The 24,612-nt window shown below is 36.2% G+C and overlaps 3 protein-coding genes across 16 annotated transcripts in view; 2 read left to right on the top strand and 1 right to left on the bottom strand.

Moving 5' to 3' along the window:
- Positions 1-764: 764 nt before the first annotated feature.
- LOC124423607 (high affinity copper uptake protein 1-like) lies at positions 765-24,497 on the bottom strand. Of its 11 annotated transcripts, XM_046961520.1 has the most exons (7): positions 24,242-24,497; positions 24,045-24,084; positions 23,399-23,548; positions 1,489-1,547; positions 1,282-1,415; positions 1,152-1,208; positions 765-1,089 (listed from the first exon to the last, which is right to left on the bottom strand). In XM_046961520.1, exons 4-7 carry the CDS (start codon positions 1,495-1,497, stop codon positions 891-893), a joined length of 399 nt encoding a protein of 132 aa, XP_046817476.1. In that variant the 5' UTR covers positions 1,498-1,547; positions 23,399-23,548; positions 24,045-24,084; positions 24,242-24,497; the 3' UTR covers positions 765-890. The 11 variants fall into 11 exon arrangements, with proteins under 11 accessions (XP_046817476.1, XP_046817479.1, XP_046817474.1 ...); XM_046961523.1 differs by lacking the exon at positions 23,399-23,548; XM_046961518.1 differs by lacking the exon at positions 24,045-24,084.
- LOC124423605 (endoplasmic reticulum aminopeptidase 1-like) lies at positions 2,348-20,664 on the top strand. 4 transcript variants are annotated; one of them, XM_046961513.1, is made up of 14 exons: positions 2,348-2,801; positions 6,021-7,014; positions 12,448-12,594; positions 12,666-12,751; positions 13,133-13,229; positions 13,328-13,410; positions 13,497-13,702; positions 13,817-13,997; positions 14,166-14,391; positions 14,467-15,029; positions 15,096-15,327; positions 15,410-15,815; positions 15,886-16,381; positions 16,459-20,664. In XM_046961513.1, the coding sequence occupies exons 2-14, from the start codon at positions 6,885-6,887 to the stop codon at positions 16,612-16,614; spliced, it is 3,009 nt and encodes a 1,002-aa protein (XP_046817469.1). In that variant the 5' UTR covers positions 2,348-2,801; positions 6,021-6,884; the 3' UTR covers positions 16,615-20,664. The 4 variants fall into 4 exon arrangements, with proteins under 4 accessions (XP_046817469.1, XP_046817468.1, XP_046817471.1 ...); XM_046961512.1 differs by having other exon boundaries at positions 12,445-12,594; XM_046961515.1 differs by lacking the exons at positions 2,348-2,801; positions 6,021-7,014 and adding an exon at positions 7,548-11,151.
- The window catches only part of LOC124423604 (segmentation protein cap'n'collar), a 92,174-nt gene continuing 88,540 nt past the window's right edge, over positions 20,979-24,612 (top strand). The window contains exon 1 of the mRNA XM_046961509.1: positions 20,979-22,127. Within this exon, the coding sequence (XP_046817465.1) occupies positions 22,023-22,127 (105 nt within the window). The 5' untranslated portion in view covers positions 20,979-22,022. The remainder of the gene's footprint in view (positions 22,128-24,612) is intronic.

Raw genomic sequence — 24,612 nt, 5'->3', positions numbered from 1 at the left:
ATAAATTTGTCAAATGGTACTTACATGCTACAAATTTATGGAACTTATCCCTTTTTTCCCTTTTTTTTTTTTTTTTTATCAAATTATCTTTCTTCTTCCGTCCATATTTCATCTTTTAATGTCCATGCATTGAATGATCATGGTGTCCACTACCACTAGAATTCTTCTCTTTCGGCACATAATTTATGAAAAATGCTAAACACCAAACGGTAAAAAGTACGATCAGGATCAAGAATGTTATCGAATTAAAACTGTCCCAGCCTAAAATGATTTGTTTTGATGATTTTATTTCCCGAAAATTTTCATCGTTCGTATGACGACGACTGCTTTCTGGAAATCTATGTGAGGCCATTTCTTCCGAAAGGTTCGCGTTTCTAACAAGAAATGACGGATGAATCGAAATACGTTAGATTATATGATTTCGGTCGCATTGATAATGATTGGCGAGACGTTTCATCAGTTTTAATACTGGGAAAATAACCGATTAGATAAAGACAGTTGATACGTACAAATATTTTCATAATATTTTATATCAGATATTGTATTTATGCATGCAGTAAATGAAACAGTAAATATAGATATATATATTTTTTTTATTAGTTTTATTTTCAGATAATATTTCCTAAACAATAAACTAATTCATAAAAAATAAATACGTATATTATATATAAATAATTTATTATAATAATTATTATTATTATTATTATTATTGTATTGTTTTATCATTAATCTTATTAATGCTTCTATCGATAATATTAGAAAATTAAAGTGTATTATTAAATGAATCATTAATATTTAACAACATTACATAATAATGAAATAATATAAATAATAATTAGTAGAAATAATTGCAATTAAATTATGGTGCTAGTTAGAAAATAATCGTTTTATCACGAACAACAATCTATATTGTCGCTGTTTAGTTTTTTCCAAGAGAAGAGCCAATAACCGAGCGCTGTTCCAATTACCACGGCGATGCACAACCAGACATTAAAAGTCATAAATATGAGCATTAAAAAATATCCTATTATCATCTGGCAAACATGTAATATCACTTGAACCAGATGAACCATGGAAAAGATCATCTGTCTGAAATACGAGAAATGATCGTTTGTTATTATCATAAACTAAAATAATTATAAAGTACTTACATCCTCGTCTTTTTTATATTCTTGTTCACCAATGCTGTATAATTAAAAAGATGATCACTGTAAATAATAAGAAAGAAAACATTTTGCAAAGGGATTAAAATTTTTTGAATCGTAATATCACGTGACTTACCGATAACTTTTTAGCCCTTCGTAAATCATCGTAAGCAGAATAATTCCGATCATGGAACCACCCATACCAATCCAATCGGTTGTTCGCCATCCTTTGAACAGAATCGTTTCACTTACACCACCGTGAAAACTCATCTGAAAAAAAAGTGTATTAACAACGTTTTCATTATCTAAAAAAAATGAATGAACTAATAAGTTTAGGACGCACCGAATCCATCTTGGCATATTGGGACGATGTCGGAAATTTCTTTAAGGTAAATTTTGTATCTACGGAGCGAAGTACTGGTTATCGATAACAAGATAACGTATCTATATACATACATATATATATATATATGTATATATTTAGATATATATATATATATATATATATATATATATAGATGGATATATATATATATATATATATAGATGGATATACATAACGCATATATCGTAAGAAATAATTATCATAATTATCGTACATGAAATGAAGGTTAATTAAATATAATGGTCTATCATATTTCATCGTTATTCTTCCCAATTATAAATCAATGCTATTCGATCAATTGTCCGATATGAGTAGAATAATGTGTCGAGATAGAGTTTAATATTGAAAGGTTACATTGGTGGTCACATCAAAATTCGATCTCCAGTTTTAATGAGAAGACGCGATAAATGGTTTTAGAGGAATGAAAAAGGGGTTGAAAAAGTCGATAATACGGGAGTGTGAAGAACGAAAAAGCGATCGAAGAATTTCTCATAGTCATTGAGAGGGTTGTTGGGGAGGAGTCGAAAGGAAAGGAGAAGGAAGGGAAAGGAAAGGAAGAGAAAGGAAAGGATAGGAGAAAGGGTAAGTAGAAACGGGATAGGTTTTTAGTCAGGCGCATATCTCGATCTAGCGAGAGATTGGAAGGACTTCGGGCGCACATACCAACCCCTCCTTTGGAAGGATCAGGCCACGAAGATGCCTGGCCTGCGTGAACGAGAGGAGCGCAACCTGTGGCTGATACTGACCGGCGCGCCTCCCTGCGTCCGGAAATTCAGCCACGCTCAATTCTCAAACGTTCTCTCTCGCTCCTTTCAGTTCCATTCGAACCACGGTTCGGTTGTATTCGTCGAAGACGCCGGTGCGCATCGTCGTGTACGTTTGCGATACAAGAAGGAGAGGAAAACGTTAAATGCTTTCCCTTTCGCTCGATTTCTTTCTAATTTCTTTTTTTGTTTGTTTTATCCCTTGTTTTGTCCCTTCTTTTCTTCGTTCTTTCTTTCATGAGTAATTATACGTATGTACGTTCGTCCGTCCGTCCATTCGCACGTCTCGTTACATTCACGATAGATACTATAATCAAAGCTACAATGCATTCACGTTTAGACTCATTGAATAAGATTACCTGCATTTTTCTTTTCGTATGATATCGAAGAATAATACAGTGGACAAGAAAAATAGATACAGTGAGAACGGAACGAGTGACTTCGTTTGATCGACTAATTGTCTTCCTGTTGCTCATTGCTGGACTTGGAAAATCACAAGAAAAACAGGTGCGTTATCTTTCCTTTGTCCCTCTCTCTCTATCTCTCTCTCTCTCTCTCTTTCTTTTTTTCTTTCTTTTTCTCTCCCTCCCTATATCTTTGCGATAATTATTATTATGTTCTTTTTATGTTCTATTATTCATTTTCGTTTATCGTTACTTCCGCGTCGAGAACGTAATATTTTTTTCAAGGTTTCCATTGGCTTATCTGTCGACGATAAAAAAATTTTCTTTTCTTTTCGGCAAGAATTTCTGGCGCGGGAGACAGGGCAGGGTCAACGCACCATCGCGAGAAACGTTCGTTGTACGCACCACGCGCGCACCAGGTGCGCCAATGTGCGTAAAACAACGAATAATCGAGCGCCAATGGGATAGAAATGTTTTTTTTTCTTCTTCTTTTTCGTTAATTCGATATACGACGATTAAACGACGTTAATTAACGAAAACCTTATGTTTCCAATGGAATAAGTCGCGCGAAGATTAATAGTACGAAATATTTTCAACTTGAACAATTACATTCCGAAAAATTCTATGAATCGTACCTTTTGGTAACAATCGGGAAATAAATTACTGATTTAAATGCTTCATTAATGTTCCGATATACTCGGGATTATGCAAATTTAATTTAATTTTCAATTTCAATAATAAATTTATTTATTATATGAGAGAGCGTTGGACAAATCGAACGTTTTAATGGAATTGATTATTTTAGAATTTCTTTCTCAAACGCAATACGATAATATTTTTTTTTTTGTACCCACTTCTGCATACAACGAAGATATGTATATATATATATATATATATATATACATATGATTTTCTAATAAAATGATATAGACAATTGTGTTATATAATTATGTGTACGATTTTGTTATCAAAAAAGAAGTGCATGCGATAGTGAAATGCGTTGTTTAAAGGTCGAAATAATGTGTAATGTTCTTGATCTTTATCATATATAAAAAGACAAGTTTGTCATGTTGCATAATGCATTTACATGAAAAAGCGATTGTGAAATGACTCCTACTTAAAAACATGTATGTATAAGATTACCATGACATTAATGAACGAAATATACAGCGGCCACCGCTGTGTTTAAGATTACGTTTAAGTGTACGTCATGGTTACCGCGAATGCGCGTAATTACATCTTCGTCTTTGGAGAAATCGTCGTCTACGGAGAGAGACATTTGTTCGTAATGTTATGAGCATTTCGATTATTAACAATGAGACTGGTATGAGAAATCCTTTAAATTTTATTAACTTCATAGGCTAAATAATTTCTTTTTATCATGATTTATTTCTCATATGTAGAAAAAAAAAATAATAATAATGAATACTTTCCACATATGTATACTATTTATTTTGAAAGCATGACAAAGCAGATAAAACGTCAGAAATAATTTACTTTGTTTCATGTATTAACCTTTCGCTAACAAAGGAACTAAAATAGAAGATAAAAAATTCATACCGGGCTGTGAATTGCCTACGCTAGGATTGTAAAAAAGAACAAAAAAAAAAAAAGGAGCATTAATCGATTATCAATACAATTGTAATAGGCACGTTTACAATTAAAATATCATTAAATCAATTAAAATTTATAGATAAAAATACTTTTCCAATTCATGAATATAAATAGGAAAGCATTAATATTAAAAAATTTCAATTGCTATAAAACGAAAACATTGATATAATTTACAAATTATTTCGAGCAGAGTCTTTCGAAAGGTCTTTTGCATGCAATCTATTATTTGTTAATAGAAAATAAAAAAAAAAAGATAAAATAAAAAAAAGACATCTCTCTTTCTCTCTCTTTTTCTACGTTCTGTGTGATCTTTCATTCGATTTCGTTTCTCGTTTCCTTTGCTGGGGTGAAAACGTTCGCTCGCGCGTAACCATAGTTATGTCGCGCGAAAATCGATATTCCCTGAATATATCCTTTCCCAAATAATTTTCTGTAGATTGTAACTCGTTATTAATTGGAAACGAACGACGATAGGTAGATATTCCCAGTAGATATAAAGTCGAAGAATCATCGTTTAGAAACGAATTCGTTTCGTCGATAAAGAAAAAAAAAAAAAAAAAGAAAAAAAAAATCAATATGATAGGCGGTAACGATGATTCTCGTCGAAAATCTCGTAAAATGGAAAAGTCTTTCTTTCTCAGTCGAGAACGTATTAACTTCCGTAAGCCTTCGAAAATCGATTTTCTCTGTATTCAAGCGGATATCATAAACGGTAGAAAATTTTACTTCGAACGGTATCGGTTAGAACAAGAAAACGATTTGATAATGTGTTCCATATATATGTACCTCGTTCCATTATCTTTTTTATATATGAAAATATATGTAGTTATATGATAGCTCGTAAATCGTGTAACACATAGTATAACGTAGAAAATCCCACATCGGTGTCGTATGTCTTTATTATATCGAGAAAAGGGGGTCGAAGTGAATTCGATACCGAGCTAATGAAAGCACACGATCGTTTTATCCTCGTAAATGCTTCTTAAGGTTGCCGTGACACTTTTAATGGATATCAAATGCTTACGGGAAAGTTCGAAGAAACATTCGATGGATTATAAATAAAATTTCCAAGACAAGCGGGTTAATCGCGTGCTAAAATATTTATAAATAAATAAATAAATAAATAAATAAATATATATATATATATCATACATGTATTTTGATAGATATACGTAGAGATTCACGTAAAATAGTGAGTTGATTTTCTCGAATTAGCAACATCCGTTGAGTTCGCATCTTAATCGAAAAACGTCTTATAGCAGAATAGAAGGAGTCGGTCAAGTAGGAGAAGTAAAAAAAGAAAAAAATAAAAAAGTAGTAGTAATTGTAATAGTAGTAGTAGCAGTAGTAGTAGTAGTAGTAGTAGTAATAGTAATAGTAGTAGTAGTAGTAGTAGTAATAGTAGTAGTAGTAGTAGTAGTAGTAGTAGTAGTAGTAGTAGTAGTAGTAGTAGTAGTAGTAGTAATAGTAGTAGTAGTAGTAGTAGTAGTAAAAGAAGAAGAAGAAGAAAAAGAAACATGGAGGTAGAATCGATCGTATTTAAAGAACTTCTGATGTTATTTTTGTTTTCCCCTACCAAGTGACACCCTTTTAACTACGCAACAAACCGGATTGGTGGTCGCGCGTGGTTATACGCGCACATTACTTTAACTTCAACGCTTAATTAATCGTCACACAAGAGTAACCGGCCTTTTCAATCTTGTTTCAGGCGTAACGAGGGCACCTAGCTTAAAGGCAAGAAAACGTTACCTTACGATGCGTAAACCGGCGCTCCAGTTAATTAACGATGCGATGACACCGAATACGAGGATGACAGTAGCGAAGGTAGTGACAACAACAGGAAGAACGACGATGAGAACGACGACTACAACTACGACGACAACGGCGACAACAACGACGACGATGACGATGACGACGATAAGAATGATGATGATGATGATGGGTACGCGATGAAAGATAAAAGAACGTCGAGTGAACTCTCGTGAAATCGCGCCACATCAGTCCGACCAAAGAGGAAAAGAAACGCGTAATGACTCGTCGTCAACCATCGGCGATATTTTCTCGCGGACCACGAAGAAAAGAAAGAAAAGAAGAGAGAACAGTTAGAAGGATTTCGAGGGATTTCGAGGAAAGAAAGAAAAATTCCTTAGGAGTTCGTTAAACCTCCGTGTTTCTCAAAGACTGCTACCACTCGCCAAATTTTTAACGTTTTACACTTGTGCCAAATAGGCACCCTACTTAATAAATAGGGACCAAGGTCCAAAATTTAGAGGAGAGTTCGTTCGAAAATAGATATATATATAATACAAGAAAAGTGGATCGTCCGGTAGCTCTCGTTGATCGAGCTCGTCCTAAATGGAAGGGAGGAGGGAGTACGCGAGGAGAAAATTTCGCGGCTCAAAGAAGGCGTCGATACGTCGACGCTGGTACGACAAGGAAGACGTCTTCGTCTTCGTCGTCGTGGTCGTCGACTTCGAGCTATGCGAATCGCCGAGAAATTCGCAGAGCGCTGCCTGCTCCGAGGATAGATAAAGGAGTCGCTACGGAGAAGAGAACGTTAGATAAGAATAGGATGCCGGGGCAGACGTCAACTCGAGAGAGCAGCGAGGTTATCCGAATGGAACCCCTGGGTAGAACATCCAGTTCACGTAGCCCCGGGCAAAACGGAACTGCCAATAGCACGGAAGTACCAGTGATTTCAGGTAGGTCAAAGATCGAATTATCAATTTTTTCTTTCTTAAGATCGCGATAAGTTTCCTTTTGAGATTACAACAATAATGATAAGTTTATCGAATCGTTGCTCGTTGAACATTCTTCGTCTATGTTATATAATTTCATACTAAGTCTACTATCGAAAAACAACGGATAGGAAGAAGAGGGAGAGGGGTGAGAGGGGAATCATATATACATACGTATAAGCTTCGCGTGACTAACGCTTGACGCTATCTACTCAAACTTAAACGTTCCGAGATGGATGCTTCTTTCGATCCCGTGAGATTACTTTCTGTCTCGACTTCTTATATAAATGATTGATTTATATAATCATTACTTGTCAAAAATCGATTAAACTCTATTTTTCAATTATTAAATAATAAAAAAAAAAGTAAATAAAAAAGAAAAAAAGAAGAAAAAGAAAAAAGTAGAATGGGAATAGATAATATTCTTATTCGAAAAAAAAAAGTATCGAACGTTGCCTTCGGATACGTCGACCTTCGACCGAGCATAAATTTTTCAGGGTACGATCGTAAAGCGTACACCGGAGCGACCGTAAGAAACGAAATGTATTACGTTGGAATTGGCGTGTGCAATGCGAGACGGGGGAAGATATTGGAATAATTTATATCGCGTATCAAGATCCGTGTTATCTTCGCGGGCCTAATGTAGGCTGGACGAAACCACTGAGTTAAGGGGATGGAGGAGGTCACAAGTTCAAAAGTTCAGTCGTTTATAAATGTCTCCGGAATCTACGAACAGCGAGGTGATCCGAAATCTGGGCATTAATAAGTCACTAAATTATTCGTCAATCGTGAAGTTGTCTTTCCGAAAAAAAAAGAAAAAAAAAAAAAAAGAAAAAAAGAAAAAAGAAAAGAAAAGAAAAAGAAAGATTATAAACGAGGACGTTATATATAATCGTATCGTTTGTTCGTTTATTAATCGTATTTACGATACAAATTGGATTATGGTATAGATCTGTTGTATTTAAGAGCAACAACAATGAAAAAAATATTTGATACTATAATCACGATAATCTTTGATATGAGACAAATATTTTAAAGCTTTCGATAAAAAAAAAAAAAAAAAAAAAGAAAAAAGAAAAAAAAAAGAAGGATATCATCGATCGAGATTGGCAAGGAAAACGAGAACTCAAAGAACGATCGTAAATGTTAAAAGTTTTACGATTCTTTCTACGATGCGTAAAACGCGTATAAATTCAACGAACGCATATAACGATTAAGTTTATAGCTTTGAAACGATACGTATCTCATGGCGAATCTTTGAAATTACATTGATTTATCTATCTATTCTGGCATCTAGTAGAAAGCTCTCTTTTCGTTCTATCTCCTTTACGTGCCAAATCAGTACATTTTATCGACATTATAACGCACTCTCGTGATCTCATAAAATAACTGGAAAATTTTCTTTAAATCGCTTTAACCCATTCATATAATATACGAAAATATACAATTCGTCATTTTAATTCAACGACGATGCCATAACAAATGTGAGTCTTTGGATTCGTTGAAAAACATTTGCCAGGACCAGTTATATTCCTTCGAAAGAAAGGATACTCTGGTGAAAAGAGTGTTTCATTTCCCGTGTCTCGCCATTTGCTTTATGAAGGAACCACCCTCTTAGAGGTATCGTGAGGTTACGGCCTTAGGGCAAAGAGCAAACGAGAAAGATAGAGAGTGAAAGAGAAAGAGAAAGAGGAAGAAGCGGAAGGGCTGAAAGCGTTGCTTCTCTCCGTTCTACGTTCTCTCCTCACCTCGTTTCGCGACCCTCTCTAGAGTGATATTGTCAGCATTTGGTGGCTTTATATATCGAATCTCTCAAATAGAGCAGTGGATTCGAAGTGTTCTGGCTTGCGGTGGTATTAACAAGGAACTTTCGAGAGCCTCTTGGCGATTGAACAATCGCGATCTCCGGGTACAAAAGATAAAAATCTTTCTCTTTTTTCTTTTTTTTTCTTTTTTTTTTTTTAAAGAATCAGTCGACTCCGCATCTTTAAAACACGATCTTATATTGATTTAGCATTGTACCCTCCCATGGCTTTTCATTTTTTATCCCCATCGTTTGCTCTTTCCCAATCCCTCCTTCCCTCTTCCATCTTTCTTCTCACTTTCTCCTTCTTTTTCTCTCTCACTTTCTTCCTCTTTCTTCCTTTTTGACCCCTCTTCTCACTCTATCTCTGTTTCTATCCTTCTAATAGAACAGAAGGATGGGCTCAAGAAACGAACTTCGTGAAAAGACTTCGTAAACGTTCCCAATTTTATTGGAACACTAGTTGCTCGGCTGCTCGAAGCGTTTATGTTCGAAATACGAAGATCATGCCGCGAATACGAATGTTGGAAATAAAATGGCTATACTCAACTGTCTACTTAGGAATTCGATTTCGCCTTGTGTTCGGTTAATACTTTTTCCATGACAATTGAGTAATGTAGTTTGTTTAATCGGATTTGAATATTAGATAATATGAAGCTGCAAGATACTAGATGGCAAGATTGATAGTTAATTTAATTTACGAATTGATTATACGAAACTATTCTTCCGTCGATAAATCAAATGATTGTAAGAATCCATAGAAAGGAAATATTTCAAAGAAATTGATGAAACAAATATTAGGAAATACTGCTTAGATTTTTCTTTTTTTTCTTTTCCTTTTTCTTTTTTTTTCTTTTTTTTTTTTTTTTAATAGAACGTCGTTGATTATGCAAATTAAACAGCATTTTCTGCACTTCCATTTTATTCCTCCAAATCCAACATAAATCTTAAAGAAAAAGTGTCCCTTTCCCGGTCACGTATTTTATCATTTGCCGGAGAACCAAAGTACCGTCTCGCTCGATTGCTATGTAAACGGTCTACTAACTTAACAGCTGACTGAAAGGAAAGAGACACGGTATTTACTCGTGCATACAGAGACTTTTATGAGCGTATCATTAAAAAGCGAACTTTAGTCAGATCTTTTTAATTCAAAACCGTGCGCCAACGAGAAAATTACGATGAGCGTAGCTTTATTTGTACTTTTCAAAGAAGAACCTACATTAAATCCAACGAGAGAGTAAGTTATTGGGGTACTTCGAATACGATTAAATCCACCGTTCGTTAGTTTAAAAAGAGTCATAGAAAGAGAGAAAGAGAGAGAGAGAGAGAGAGAGAGAGAGAGAGAGAGAGAGAAGGTGCGGTCTTCGTCAAAAGCTCAATCGTCGATAGAAGGAAGCACCCTTGGTGTAGAGTAGCCTTTTTACCAAGCAATAGCTCGAAACACAAAAGAATACCAGCGACATGAGCAGCACGATCAACAGAAACAGAAAACCCGCTTTACTCGTCGTTGTTGAGAACATTTGGACGATGGCGCCACCGTGAAAGAACGCCTCTAACCCTCGAGAATAGTAGAGACGAACGACGACGAATCCACCCCCCTCGCGAAAGCGCTCTTCCGGCAGCAGCAGCAGCACCAGTACCACCAGCAGCAGGGTACTTTGGAAAGCCGCCATTTCTGCCTAACACCCGCAGTCGCTATATTCGCGCTTTAATGCCAATGAAATGTCAAGGCACGTCGGACGTTATAGACTCGGCGACGTCGTCGGGACATTCGGTTACTCATTCGTGAGCTCGCGCATCCTCGTTTTTTCGCGCGTTTCCGTGGCGTGTCGGTGTCGGTGGTGTCGTCGTTGGCCCTCGTCGTGCTCGTGCTCGTGCTCGTGCTCGTGCTCGTACAACGAGCGCCCATACACAAGAGCCCAAAGAACGCCGTGATAATATTGTAACGCAGCCTCCTCGAACTCGCGCCTTTCCATCATTGGCAGTGAGGTGACAATTCATAACCGGATAAATCCGGACAAATCACTTAATAAGTGACTAATCAAGGTACAAGAGCCTAAGGATAAAACTTCGGGGAAGATCGAGGCCAGCCCTGAACAATCGTTTGACCTTGGAGCACGAGGTGACCAGGGTGTCAGTAGGAAAGAAGACTATACTGGCTGAACAGAGGGAACCCCTGATCAAAATTTCATATGCCTCGAACAACGGTCAGGTAAAGGGACTCGTTTATCGGAGATCGCTGCCGAATCGGTTCGCGATGAGCGAGCAAGATGTGGACGACGTTGCCTTTTTGACAGGTGAGGGATCATCCCCGAACTCAACGCAAATACTCTTTCCAGCTTTCTCTCTCTCTCTCTCTCTCTCTCTCTCTCTCTCTCTCTCTCTCTTTCTCTCTCGCTCTCAAGATTTGTTGATGTCTCGTACATCTATTTCTCTCTTTCTTTCTCTTCGACCATCCAGTAGAGTTTACTCGTGTTTCTTTTTCATTTGGAATTGCCCGTCCAGATGGCCCACTTACGGCTTTACCGAGCTGCGAATAGACTGCACGAGGAGCACGTGCGTACGATCAATAAGAGGGAAGCTTCTGTCCGATCTTTCGAAATAAAGCGCGCACATCTACTACCCCTTGCTTCTCCCTACCTCCCTATCCCCCTCCCTCCTTCCCACGCGTCCTGCCGATCCTTTACTTTCATTGATGAGTTCGCTTATCGAGAGTGCTTTATTGGCAGCGACTAGGATAAACGTGGCTCTCTCTCTCTGTCTCTCTCTCTTTCTCTATCTGACGGCCGCATAATGATACCCAACCTACGCTACTCTTCTCCTTTTCTTCGACTATTATTTTGTCCTTGTTGTACCTAGTGCAAGGTCTAGCGGAATGCTCTCGACCCGCTCAAACGGAAGTCGGTCGGAATGATAAGGCAGCTTTCAAGGATTTCAAATGGCCCTTATAACGACGTAGAAGTTAGTTCGAACAAGTTACTCCGTCGTCGTTGACGTCGTTTCATCTACGCGTATCATTGCTTACGACTTCAATTCAAGCGTACGTTTAATGCATTGAGACGCGATCGTAGTACCATTGAAACTCGTGGAAAATCAGAACGTAATTTTCCAACTCATGCGGTTGTTTTCTAAGATTCTGAGCATAACCGCATTAACGTCATTGTAGACTGACGTCGAGCAATTCGAAATCCGGGTCAAGTGGCTAGTGGAAAGTATGAAACTTTGATGTGGTTCGTATGCGAGAAATTCTCTTATGCCTGGAAAAAGAGAGTTTTTATGGCATTCCGAACTTCTCCCTCGTACCACCATCACACCCCTTTCGATGACATTCTTTTCACGAACGAACAAATTCGCGCGGGCTTTATTCGCGTCGTTCAAAAATAAAATATGAATTTTCCCGCGATAAGTTCTTTCTCATTGACATCGTAGCCCCGTTTCAAAACTCAAGAGTCTCATGAGAGTTCCGCGAGCAACGACGATTAACAATGGGAAGAAAATGAGAACTGCTTCGTCGATATTTTTACCGAAGAAAAAAACCGTGCATATGGCTCGATCATCTAGCATTCTTCAGTAGAATTCCTTTGTTTTAGAAGACAGCAACACCGGATTGCACAAACGTAGCATTTACGAGCCCAATGGAATCGTTTGCTCACAAAAAAGAGCACTTTGCATAGCCACCGTCGTTTTCGCGCTACTTTTCGCCATATCACTCATCATTGCCTTCGCGGGACCACAAAATGGTATTTAAATCATATTCGATATTGTAATTTGTTAATTAATAATTTTTATTCATACCGATTCGTTTTAACAGACTGCCCTTGCGCTGGACAAAGGCCGGCCAATATGGAAATCGAAGACGATGAAGAGAGCAACGAGCCTATCGCAACTAATGGGGAGGTACGAATGATTCTTTGTATTCTAATAATGTTATCTTTTCAATCTTGTCTCCTTTTGAAACAATCATTTTCAACATCCACAAATGTCGTAGTTCATTAAATGATAATATATTAATTTATCCACGCGCTTGAAAGTCTTTGACAAAAATCGAATGGCCAAGCGAATGATACAGCTTGGCGGGAAATCAATCGCTGTGGTCTCTCTCTCTCTCTCTCTCTCTCTATCTTTCTTTCTCGTAAAGCAAAGTATATGAACACTGCTATTGGTCATGCATATTTTAGTATTAGAAGCATGGACGATGGTATACGTTCGTAATGCTTTATTACAGACAAGACGTGCGTAGTTATAGATAAGCCAAGGCTATAACAATGACTCTTGCAGGTGTTCCCATGGAATAACGTCAGACTACCTACATTCGTGCATCCTACTAGGTATAACATTACCATCCATCCAAATCTTACCACCTTAGAAGTTAAAGGTAAATCTTAATAATTCTTTTTATTACATTATTTAGGATAGAAAATTATTCAGTCGATTTGTATCATCAAGTATTCATAATGTCGTTTCGATTTACAGGACAGGTCACGATCGAATTTTACGTCGATAAAGAGACCAATTTTATCGTCTTCCATAGTAACAACTTGACAATAAATGAAAAGGTAAGAACGACGAAATATTTAAATAATATCTACTCGAAAACGAACGTTAGCATTTATTTTTCCGATCCTTGCCAATTACATTGCAGATGGTCCAAGATCGCAAAGGCCACAGATTGAAAATTGCAAAATTGCTGGAGTACCCGACGCACCAGCAATTGTATCTCCAACTGGAAGAGAGCAAATTTCGTAAAAGGGGCAATTACACGGTCCACCTGAGATTCGTTTCAAAGCTGGCGAGTGAACTGGAGGGTTTTTATCTCAGCAGTTACGTCACCGCCGATGGAGAAAAGAGGTCACTCCGAAATTGTAATCATTTTCGATTCGGAAAGCGCTTCGAGGCGATCCTCGTTTCACGTCTCTCATCGTTCGTCAAAATTATTTAATCGTATTGTTTTTTGGTTATCAGGTACTTGGCAACGACTCATTTTGAACCCACGTATGCACGATCGGCGTTTCCCTGTTTCGACGAGCCGCAGTTCAAAGCAAAATTCAAGGTCTCCATATTTAGGGATAGATTTCACATAGCGCTTTGCAACATGCCTGTTGTCAATACGGAGGATGCTGGATTTTATATGGGCACTGGTCTTGTAAGTATTCATCACGATTAAAAATAATCATCGATCATATATAAAATTACTTTTTCTGCAGTAAATAAACATTTTTGGAACTGCTAATTACTAATGACTTATCCCTGTTACAAATTAATCAACGTATTCGTTCGGAATATAATTAAGAGAGATCTATGAAATTTTTAGCTTCGAGATGACTTTCAACAATCCGTCGAAATGTCGACTTATTTGGTGGCGTTCGTTGTGTGCGATTTTAAGAGGATTTCCGAGATGACAAAGAGAAACATTTCTGTGAGCGTTTACACAGCAGAATCGATGCTTCCTCAAGCGAGATACGCAGTGGATATCGCTGCACGTACAATGGATTACTTTGAGTCTTTCTTTGGAGTACATTATCCACTGCCTAAACAAGGTACAATGATCATTGTAAAACGATCTTATCATGAAAGAATCAATGGATTTTCATTCATTCCTACATCCCTCGCAGATTTGATCGCGATTCCTGATTTTGGTGCCGGAGCAATGGAAAACTGGGGCCTAATTACTTATCGAGAAACTGCAATACTTTACGATCCCGAAGAAACATCGACTGCTACACATGAATGGATTGCCGTTATTGTTGCCCACGAATTAGCACACCAATGGTTCGGTAATCTCGTTACGATGAAATGGTGGAACGACCTTTGGCTGAACGAAGGAGCGGCCAGTTTCTTCGAGTACAAAGGAGTCAATCACATTTCGCCGGAATGGAGTATGATGGATCAGTTCATTCTTGACAAAACGCAACCTGCTTTAGATCTTGATGCACTCGCCAGTAGTCATCCTATCAGTATACATGTCAACGACCCAAGAGAGATCGAAGCTATCTTCGATACGATCAGCTACAGCAAAGGTGCCTCGATTCTCAACATGCTTGAAGGTTTCCTTTGCGAAGACGTTTTGAGAAGTGGACTAAACGATTATCTCAATAGTCACGCTTATGGAAATGCGGACACCAAAGACCTTTGGGGCGTTTTCACTAAACACGCCAATCGCACGTTTGACGTTAAAGTAAGTGTCGTTAATATTAAGTAATGACGAGTTTAATATCTAATAAAATTGAAACTATTGACATAGGCCATAATGGATACGTGGACTCAACAAATGGGTTTTCCTCTGATCACGATAATCCGTGATGGAAATACCATCACAGCCAGTCAGAAAAGATTTCTCGTCTTGCCGAATGAAAATGATACAGAAATTTCCAATCAAAAATCACCTTTCAACTACAAATGGTACATTCCTTTGAGTTACTATACGGACAAGGAACCGCAAAAACTGCACAACGTATGGATGAATTTAACCGACGGTAAGAGCTTTCCATGAAAAATATTTCATTCTATTATCTTCCTAATATCATTGTCTAATCGTCTGATTCAACGATATTTCAGTGACCTTCGAAATTACGAGCGACGTCGAGTACATCAAGTGCAATATCAATCAAAGTGGATTTTATCGAGTGACCTATCCTGAGGACATGTGGATGTCAATCATCATGACTTTACATAACAATCACACGCAGTTTAGTCCGGCAGATCGTGCAAATCTTATTGATGACGCGTTCACGTTATGCGAAGCGGGCGAATTAAATGCTACTATCCCTTTGGAACTATCTTTGTACCTTCTTAACGAAAGAGATTACGTTCCATGGGCTACGGCCCTCAGGTACCTACACTCTTGGAAGGAAAGATTAGCCGAAAGTAAGGCGTACAAGAGATACATCGAATTTCTTAAACGATTGTTAGGTCCTGTTACAAAATATGTCGGCTGGACGGACGAAGGATCTCATTTAGATAAGTCAGTATTATATAGAAAATATTTTCACGACTTTCATTTAGCATTATCTTAATTTAAACGTTATTCCTAGATTATTACGAATTGGGGTGCTACAATCTGCGGTATCGGTGAAATTGAACAGCGTCGTGGAACCAGCGAAAACACTCTTTAACGATTGGATGTCGAATAGCAAACGTATCGGCCCAAACATTCGTGATGTTGTTTACGTTGCAGGAATAAAATTTGGTGGAGAAGATGAATGGAACTATTGTTGGTCGGTTTATCAGAAAACACAAGTTCCTAGCGAGAAAACGTTGATGTTACAAGCGCTTGGTGCTACCTCGGATCCGTGGTTGTTACAACGTTATCTTTTACGTTCCTTGGATCGAGAGAAGGTGAGACCTCAAGACGTTGAGACTGTTATAGGATCCGTGGCTACTAATCCAGAAGGACAGTTTCTTGCTTGGCGACATCTTAAAGCATACTGGCACGATATACAAAATTTGTTTGGTAATGGTACGCTCACTATGGGTGGCTTGATATCCGTTGTTACGTCGGATTTCTTTACGGAACACGATTACCGCGAGGTAGATAAAACATTCCTATATATATCCGACTTTTTAAATCCGATAAGAAAATAATTTTCATTTTTGTATCTGTCAAGGTTTCCGAATTTTTCAAGAAAGTGGACGTTGGTAGCGGTAAACGGGCGCTAGAACAGAGCTTGGAGACGATAAGATTCAATATTCATTGGGTGAAAAACAATGTGGACGTACTGGACGACTGGTTGATCAGCTATTTGGACGTTCACTCGTGTTAACCCTTGCTCGTCGGAAATGGGACAGCAATGACCCGGAGTTGTTCGGTCGTTTTATCGGTATGGCTATTTTTGTTCATTATATTTATACGAGATACCCACCGAGCGGGTATAATAACGCGACATAGCCTACTTGAAAAGGCCGAGATCCGAGCGCGCTATTAAAACGGTCAGGGATGGCCCATTTCCGCCAAATTTTCCCTCTGTGGTTTTGTTTTTCTTTTTCGTCGAAAGACTATTTCTACCTAGGCAACAATTAGACTGCAAAGAAAGACAATCCGACAACGAGACGAGAGGGACGGGGAGAGGGCCTTTACTGCTCTAGCTTTTCACTGATGAAAATTACACACGTATACATACACGTTTACACCGAGAACCCCGCTGGGTATACAAAAGCTATTTCTCTCTCTCTTTCTCTCTCTCTCTCTCTCTCTCTCTCTCTCTCTCTCTCTCTCTCTCTCTCTCTCTCTCTCTCTCTCTCTCTCAGTCTCATGATTAGGCCTCGCCTGTCGGAAAAGAAATCTTCTTGACAGTTGATGACGAGCGTAATACTTGCCGAATTGTTTGTATGTAACATATTATACACCGATTTATACGCACTTTCGAAAGTATTTATTTACTGTACACGCGGTGCGTGCAGATTGGAATATTAGGTGTAAAGAAGCGTAAGCGTAAAAAAAAAAAAAAAAAAGAAAAGAAAAAAAAAAGGAAGAAGAAAAAACAGGAAAAAAAAGAAACAAAATAGAAGAGAAGGGAAAAAGAAAAATAAAACAAAAAAAAAAAAAGAAAAGGAAAGAAGGAAAAAATAAGAGAGACGAAGAAAATTTATAATATTATAAGGGGAGGGAAATAGGGGGAAATAGAAGACGATGTTATTTTACAGGGTAGTCGTTGACCCGTCGTCGACGCGTCGACGAACCAGGGCTAACGACCTACGCCTCGAAGGACGTTTAAAAACAGTCTTTCGTCTTCCCCTGAGTATATTGAACTTTAAAGGAGTGACAATAGTCACCTCCACGTGATGCCCAACGCCCCATTCCTAAGAACCCATCCATCGAAGTGTATTAAGTTTGTACGTAGTGCGACGAACGGATCGAACTTGTTGTGGGGGAAGGCAAGGAGGAAATTTAAAAAAAAAAAAAAAAAAGAAAGAAAGAAAGAAAAAGAAATGTGCTTGAACGATGGCGATAATGATAATGATGATCATGATGATGATGATGATCATGATGATGATGATAATGATGATGATAATGATGTCGATCGAAGAAACAGAAAAATTCGAGAAGTAGCTAAAATCGGCGGTTATTGTTTAGATGTAATCAATTTATCATAGAGGATGTCCGAAACAAAGTTCGTATGAGCAGTCACTTTGTACGTTTTAAGTAGCATATCAACTATTAGATGGTCCGAAAAGCAAAATCCAAATCCGAGTCTATTTCGAAGGAGATCATTGGTATCGTCTCTCTGCGAAAGGCAACGGGAAAGATTTACGAGTTTAGTATATGTATGTAATATTATGAAACATCGAGAAGATAAAAAAAAAAAAAAAAAAGAAAGAAAAAAAAAAGAAGAATGAAAAATAATGAAACAGACGGTTTTGCCGGTGGTGAGTGAATTAAAAGGAAAACGAAAAAGAAAAACAAAAAAAAAAAGAGGAAAAGAAAAGAAAAGGGGAAAAAAATGAACATAAGCAAAGAAAAGAACAAAAAAAAGAAAAGAAGAAAATAAAAAAAAAAAAATGAAAAAAAAAAAAAAATAAACGTACCGTGTATGTTATATCCACGTGTATAATTCGTATTCGCTACAGGTTGTTGGAAGCGCGGGAATGATTGTACGTCTCGCGTGGAGCTGATCGTTCTCCGTGTGTGAAGTGTAGCCATATATAGAAAATCGGATATTTTATTATGAGAAAAAAGTGTATAGATTTATATCATCCTGTGACGCTTTGTACGGTGTGCATGAAAAAAAAAAAAAAAAAAAAAAAAAAGAAAAAAGAAAAAAAAAGGAAAAAGAAAGAAAAAGAAACAAAAAAACCCACAACAACAACAACAACAACAACAACAACAACAACAACAATAACAACAACAAACGAACAAAGAAAAAAAGAAAAGAGTGAACTAAAAAGAAGAAAAAAAGAAAAGATAAGAAAAGTTACAGAAGGAAAAAACATTATTAGGGAGTAAGGAATCGTCGTGCGTCGTGCTCTCAAGAGTCGTAAAAAAAGTTTATTAATGAGTAAAAGAAAAGGGAAAAAGAAAAGAAAAGGACAAGAGAGAGAGAGAGAGAGAGAGAGAGAAAAGAAATTATAAGAGAAGAAAACCGTCTACGGTGCCGAGACGCGGAGAGGTGATTAATAATAATAATAATTAATAATAAAAAATAACGATAATGATAATATATGCAAAAGCGGTCCTAATCATTGCGCCTCAACGTTTAAGAGAGTTAACTCGTCGCAACTGACAATGAGAGACCATCATTCGTTTCTCACTTTCTTCCTTATCCTTTCCCTATTTTGTATTTTCTATAATAATTTCCTCTAGCCACATCCCCTCCCCCCTCCGTTCTTATCTTCGTTGTTTCCATAATTTCGTATCATTCGTATCGTTCACGCGAAAGAAACGTTCGTTCCTCGTTGGGGCGCGCGAAACGAGAGGCGACACACATACATACATATATATATATATATATATATATATATATATATATATATATATACACGCAAAACACATACATGAATGAACACACATAGAGAAATTTTCCTAGCGCGAGCGTGAGTGAGAAGGGGAAAAAAGAAAAAGAAAGAAAAAAAAAAAAAAAAAGAAAATACCTACACGAAAGGTCGAAAGACAAATGTCAAAAAAGTACTCTCCTCGCTATCTTTTACGCGTCTCGTTATCTTCCACTGCCCACCGTAATTTCCGATGAAACGAATATGTTAATCGAACCTTTCGAAAAATATATCTACGTCGGATTTGCGGATTCTCATCGCCGTTCAGGTTAAGACAGTAGCACTCGTTAGTAAAAGAGAGATAAACGTTCATGTTATTATTATACAACGTTAATCGAGCAAGAGCACACAAATCGAAACAGCTGTCTCTCTCTTTCTCTTTCCCTCTCTTTCTATCTGCATATTTCTAACTTGCTCTATCCTTTCATTCTCTCTCTCTCTCTCTCTCTCTCTCTCTCTCTCTTTCTCTCTTTTTTCTTTATCCTTTCATTCTCTCTCTCTCTCTTCCTCTCTCTCTCTCTCTCTCTCCCTCTCTCTCTATTTTTGTTTTCCATGCAGACGCCTTTACACGACTGCCGATAATGCGAAATTTAGCGCTACGATACTTAAGCGTGTTCTTCAACGCGGAAGCTTACCGCTAAACTTCGTACAGTTACCTCGATTTCCTCCGACAAAAGGAAGAAAAAGAAAAAAGAAAAGAAGAAGAAGAAGAAGAAGAAGAAGAAGAAGAAGATAAAAGACAAAAAGTATATAACAAATGCGAGATAAGAGATCGAGTATAAAAATGACATACATACATAAAGACACACTCACATAAATACCTAAGGAAAATTGTAAATAACGGCAGCGTATCAATCTTTCATCGTCCCATTAAGTAGATTTTGATACACTCCAACGGCGAATTAACGAATCGACGCACAACTAGATAACCTTACGTGTAAATAGCATATTTTTTCACTTAACGAATATTCTCTCTCGTTAAATATTATAACGTCGCTCCCAAGAAACAGCAGGAAAAGCGTGCGAGAAAGCTCCGATGATCTTACGGGAGCGTGATTGGCCTATGTTTAAACACAACACAACAACAGCAAACAGAAACAACAACAACAGCAACAACAACAACAACAACAACAACAACAACAACAACAACAACAACAGTCATGTAATATCCGAAAGTATTCGTATAAGAAGCGCGTGCAATATTTCTCATTACTTTCATTGAAAGAATCGAAATCGCACAGACCATGTTCCTTTTTAAGAAAATTATCGGACTGTATAAGTCCAGGATAAATAAAAAGGATAATCGTTATCAATGACGCACGTTATTATACGTTTTATTCATACATATATCAGCGATTATCGACCATGACGATTTTCTTTCTTTCAGAACATCAGGACAGAAATATATTTTCGTTTTAACATTATCTTCCTCTCGGATTATGATATGTATGTACATATTTATGTATATATGTATGTATGTATGTATGTATGTATGTATGTATGTAAGTATGTATGTATGTATGTATGTATGTATGTATGTATGTATGTATGTATGTATGTATGTATGTATGTATGTATGTATGTATGTATGTATGTATGTATGTATGTATGTAAGTATGTATGTATGTATGTATGTATGTATGTATGTATGTACGTACGTATATATATATATTTATATATATATATATATTTATATATATATTTATATATATATATATATATATATATAATATATTACAATGTAATTATTCATCGTTGATTTACGCGTAAAACGCGCGAGCGATTTTCTTAAGCCGAAGCGACTTTCTAACGAAAGACTGGACAACCAGAGTAATCAAGAGTACATAATACTTTATGTATTTTATGCAATCACGACATGATACCGTTAAAACGTCTATAAGAGAACGAGGCTGTCTTTCGTCTCATATTTATGAATGAATTATCGATATAACGATATATTGTATACCGTTCTCAACTGTACTGTTGTCATAGATATTTTGTTGTATAAAAAAAAGGCGAAAAAAAAAAATATGAAACTACGAGATATGTACAAGCATACAAAATGAATATATTATATGTTTAATGTAAATATCATTATCGATTTCTATTCACCAAAAATCAACGAAGAAAGAGAGAAAAAGAGTATCGGAGTCGAGTTTTTTAATTCACTTTCATATTACCCGCGCTATTACGTGACCCAATGACGTAGCATTATCAATATTCTAATCATCTTAGCGGCATAAAGACGAACGGCATAAAGACGAACGACAGTCCGATCGACGCAATATCAGAGTCCGCCTTAAAGCAGTAACCTTCTCGTTATATTTTTTGAAAGTTGACGGAAAAAAGACGCGTAAGAAAAAATTTATGAATGATCAAATGATCTTACAGTTCGTTAGTTCACGATATATATCACTGGATTGTGTTATTCTTCCATTTATATTATTTTTTTTTATTTTATATCTTTTGCCGCCGTCACCGCCGCCACCGCCGCTCCCACCCGCTTTACTCACTCTCTCTCTTTCTCTCTCTCTCTCTCTCTCTCTCTCTCTCTCTATCTATCTATCTATCTATCTATCTATCTATCTCTTTTTCTCTATTTCTCTCAATCATTCAGACCTTTCAAATATATCGTTGTCTTTATACTTCATTGACGAAAAGTGAAAAGAAAAAAGAAGAGAGGATGGTTCCGGTAATGCTTCAAATCGAGGATCTATCGTATATCAGCGTCCTCTTGTCGTGTAATGACGTCACTTCCCAAATAAAAATAATGAAAAACAACTACGAGGTAAGAAATTGTCAGTCATATATACATGTGTATGTATGTGCGTTTGTGCGTGCGTGTGTGTGTGTGTGTGTGTGTGTATATGTCTCGATACATACAAGGTAGATTTTCATGCATAAATATAATTTATTCGAGTTTGTTTCGTGCGCAAAAAAAGAAAAAAAGGAAAAAAAAGATAAAAGAAAAAAAAGAAAAAAAAAAGAAAAAAAAAAAAGAACAGACACCAAGCGCACTTGCGCGATCTAGCGCCTACGATCAAGGATTGACGACGACAACGCTTCCAACGCGACTCGTTATCACGTGATATTGATATGCCAAAGTTCGATTAAAATGCAACATCGATGATTACTTTCATTAGTCTACATATGTATCAGGCATACATCGCGACGCGTTAATATTCGAAATTGTACTTATTCCTAGTTACTCATTTGCATATATTTATTTATGTTAATAAGATACGACTTTGGTTATATTCCACGTTTCATATTGTTTCTAATATTTCCTTTGTTCATTTGTAATCTCCATTAACGAACGCAAAAAAAAATGTAATAGACGGTTTTTTTTTTGTTTGTTTTTCCTCTTATCTTTTTTTTATTTTTTTTTTTTTTATTTTTTTCGTTTTTTCTTTCTTTTTTTTTTATTTTTTTCGTGAACATCGCGAACATCGAAAACTTCATGACGATATGTGTTCTATCGATCTATCGAAACAGCAATTTCTTCCAAAGAAGAAAAAGAAATATTACTTATATAATTTGTATAAGTTGATTTATTTTTTTTTTTTTTTTTTTTAAATGACGAAATATTCGAAAAATTTACTTCGATCGTCATTCATCCATAAATTTACTATCTATAACGATTTTTAATCTCCACAGTATCTACACTTTTTTTTACGTTCAAATAAGAATCGTTATTAAAAAAAAAAAAAAAAAAAAAAAAAAGAAATATATATATATATATATATATATATATATATATATATATATATAGAAATTTAATAAAGCTAATAAATATTCATACATATATGTATATATAATTCTTTGTGAAGCAAATAAAGGAAAAGAGAAAAACAAAGAAAGACAAAGGACAAAGAGACGAAGCGAGCTTTATCGATAAACGTAGTTATTAAAGATGCAATTAAATAATATTACTATCTATTTATGATCACGTGTTCCTAGACACAATTACGAATTTATTCATACTATCGGTCATCTACACTACGAATATATTTATACATTGTTATAAAAACAGATTTAAGAAATCAAAGTTATACATACGTAATAAAACGAATGCGATTTGTATATTTAATTTCGTGTAGTACGTGTAGTAATTTAAAGATGATTCGTTGTCTCTTTCTCTCTCTCTCTCTCTCTCTCTCTCTCTCTCTCTCTCTCTCTCTCTCTTTCTTTGTCGGATTATTTGATAACCTTCAAAAAGTAAAAACATATAAACGTCGAAAATGTAAGAATAATATGTTTGGTAATGAAGGTCAATCAATGGGAAGATTTTAGATTGGAGTATGGCTATGTTATCGTCGTTATCGTTTAAAAACAAAAGCGTCGTCGTGTATTTTAATCAGATATCGGAAGTCACGATTGATTGTGCAATAATGAACTTTTCTTGGTAACAAAAAGTAATGGAAGGACAAAAAAGAGATATTAATGAAAATGAAATGAAAAGTTACGCTATTATATAAGTACCGTCGCAATGTGTTTTGATTCCAGTATATCAGACGATACTATTTAATATTTATTCGTATAAGTCACGCACTAAGTTATCGATCGTCAAGAGAGTGGATCACGTATTATATTTCGATCTTTCCTCGCGACAAGTACGGACATACGTAAAGTGATTCATAAAATTACAGACAACACACACACACACACACACATATATATATATATATAAAATTATTAAACATACATTATTACTGTCATAGTCTCGTATGGTGATATCATTTAACCTTTAAAAACATTGACAAAAAATCTTTTCAATAATCATCATATCTCATATGAATATAAAAAATATCTCTCGATTCGAAGATATATAAAATCATATAAAATCATATCTTATTTATTTAATTATGTATTTAAAAAAAAATCTAATATAAGATAACTAACCTATTAAGGAAGATCTTCCAGAAATTTGAAATTCCATCGTAACATTTTATCTATTTACTTTATTGCACTCGTATAGTTTCACGTAATTCTTTTCACGTTTCGCTTATACACGTCCATCTTAGAGTTCGTTTCTTTGTTCTTTGAAAAACATAATTAATATCATAACAACGAGAAAAAGAGAGAGATACAAAGAGAGAGAGAAAGAGACACGTCACACAATTTTCCATATTACTCGACACTTCTGTTTCTCGCGGGCTTTCTCAAGTTATCGACCAATAGGAGACATCATAGTGAGAGGCGCGAAATCAGTTGAAGACGAATCGTGCAGTTTATCGAACGTTAAGTGAAGTGGGAGAAAGTTTACTCATCGC

Source organism: Vespa crabro, chromosome 4, assembly GCF_910589235.1.
Source record: "Vespa crabro chromosome 4, iyVesCrab1.2, whole genome shotgun sequence".
In the NCBI taxonomy this organism is placed as follows: Eukaryota; Metazoa; Arthropoda; class Insecta; order Hymenoptera; family Vespidae; genus Vespa; species Vespa crabro.
The sequence above is the reverse complement of the archived record's forward strand: the minus strand, read 5'-3'. Positions and strand labels throughout refer to the sequence as shown.

Coding starts and splice junctions, on each gene's coding strand:
- LOC124423605 (XM_046961512.1), top strand. CDS start 6,885: ATGCCGGGGCAGACGTCAACTCGAGAGAGCAGCGAGGTTATCCGAATG. Junction 13,703..13,816: donor ACCGCCGATGGAGAAAAGAG/GTCACTCCGAAA, acceptor TTTGGTTATCAG/GTACTTGGCAACGACTCATT. Junction 15,816..15,885: donor GAAGGATCTCATTTAGATAA/GTCAGTATTATA, acceptor CGTTATTCCTAG/ATTATTACGAATTGGGGTGC.
- LOC124423607 (XM_046961518.1), bottom strand. CDS start 24,278: ATGGAATTTCAAATTTCTGGAAGATCTTCCTTAATAG. Junction 23,549..24,241: donor TGGAAGATCTTCCTTAATAG/GTTAGTTATCTT, acceptor TACTTTTTGAAG/GTTATCAAATAATCCGACAA. Junction 1,209..1,281: donor GAAGGGCTAAAAAGTTATCG/GTAAGTCACGTG, acceptor TATTATTTACAG/TGATCATCTTTTTAATTATA.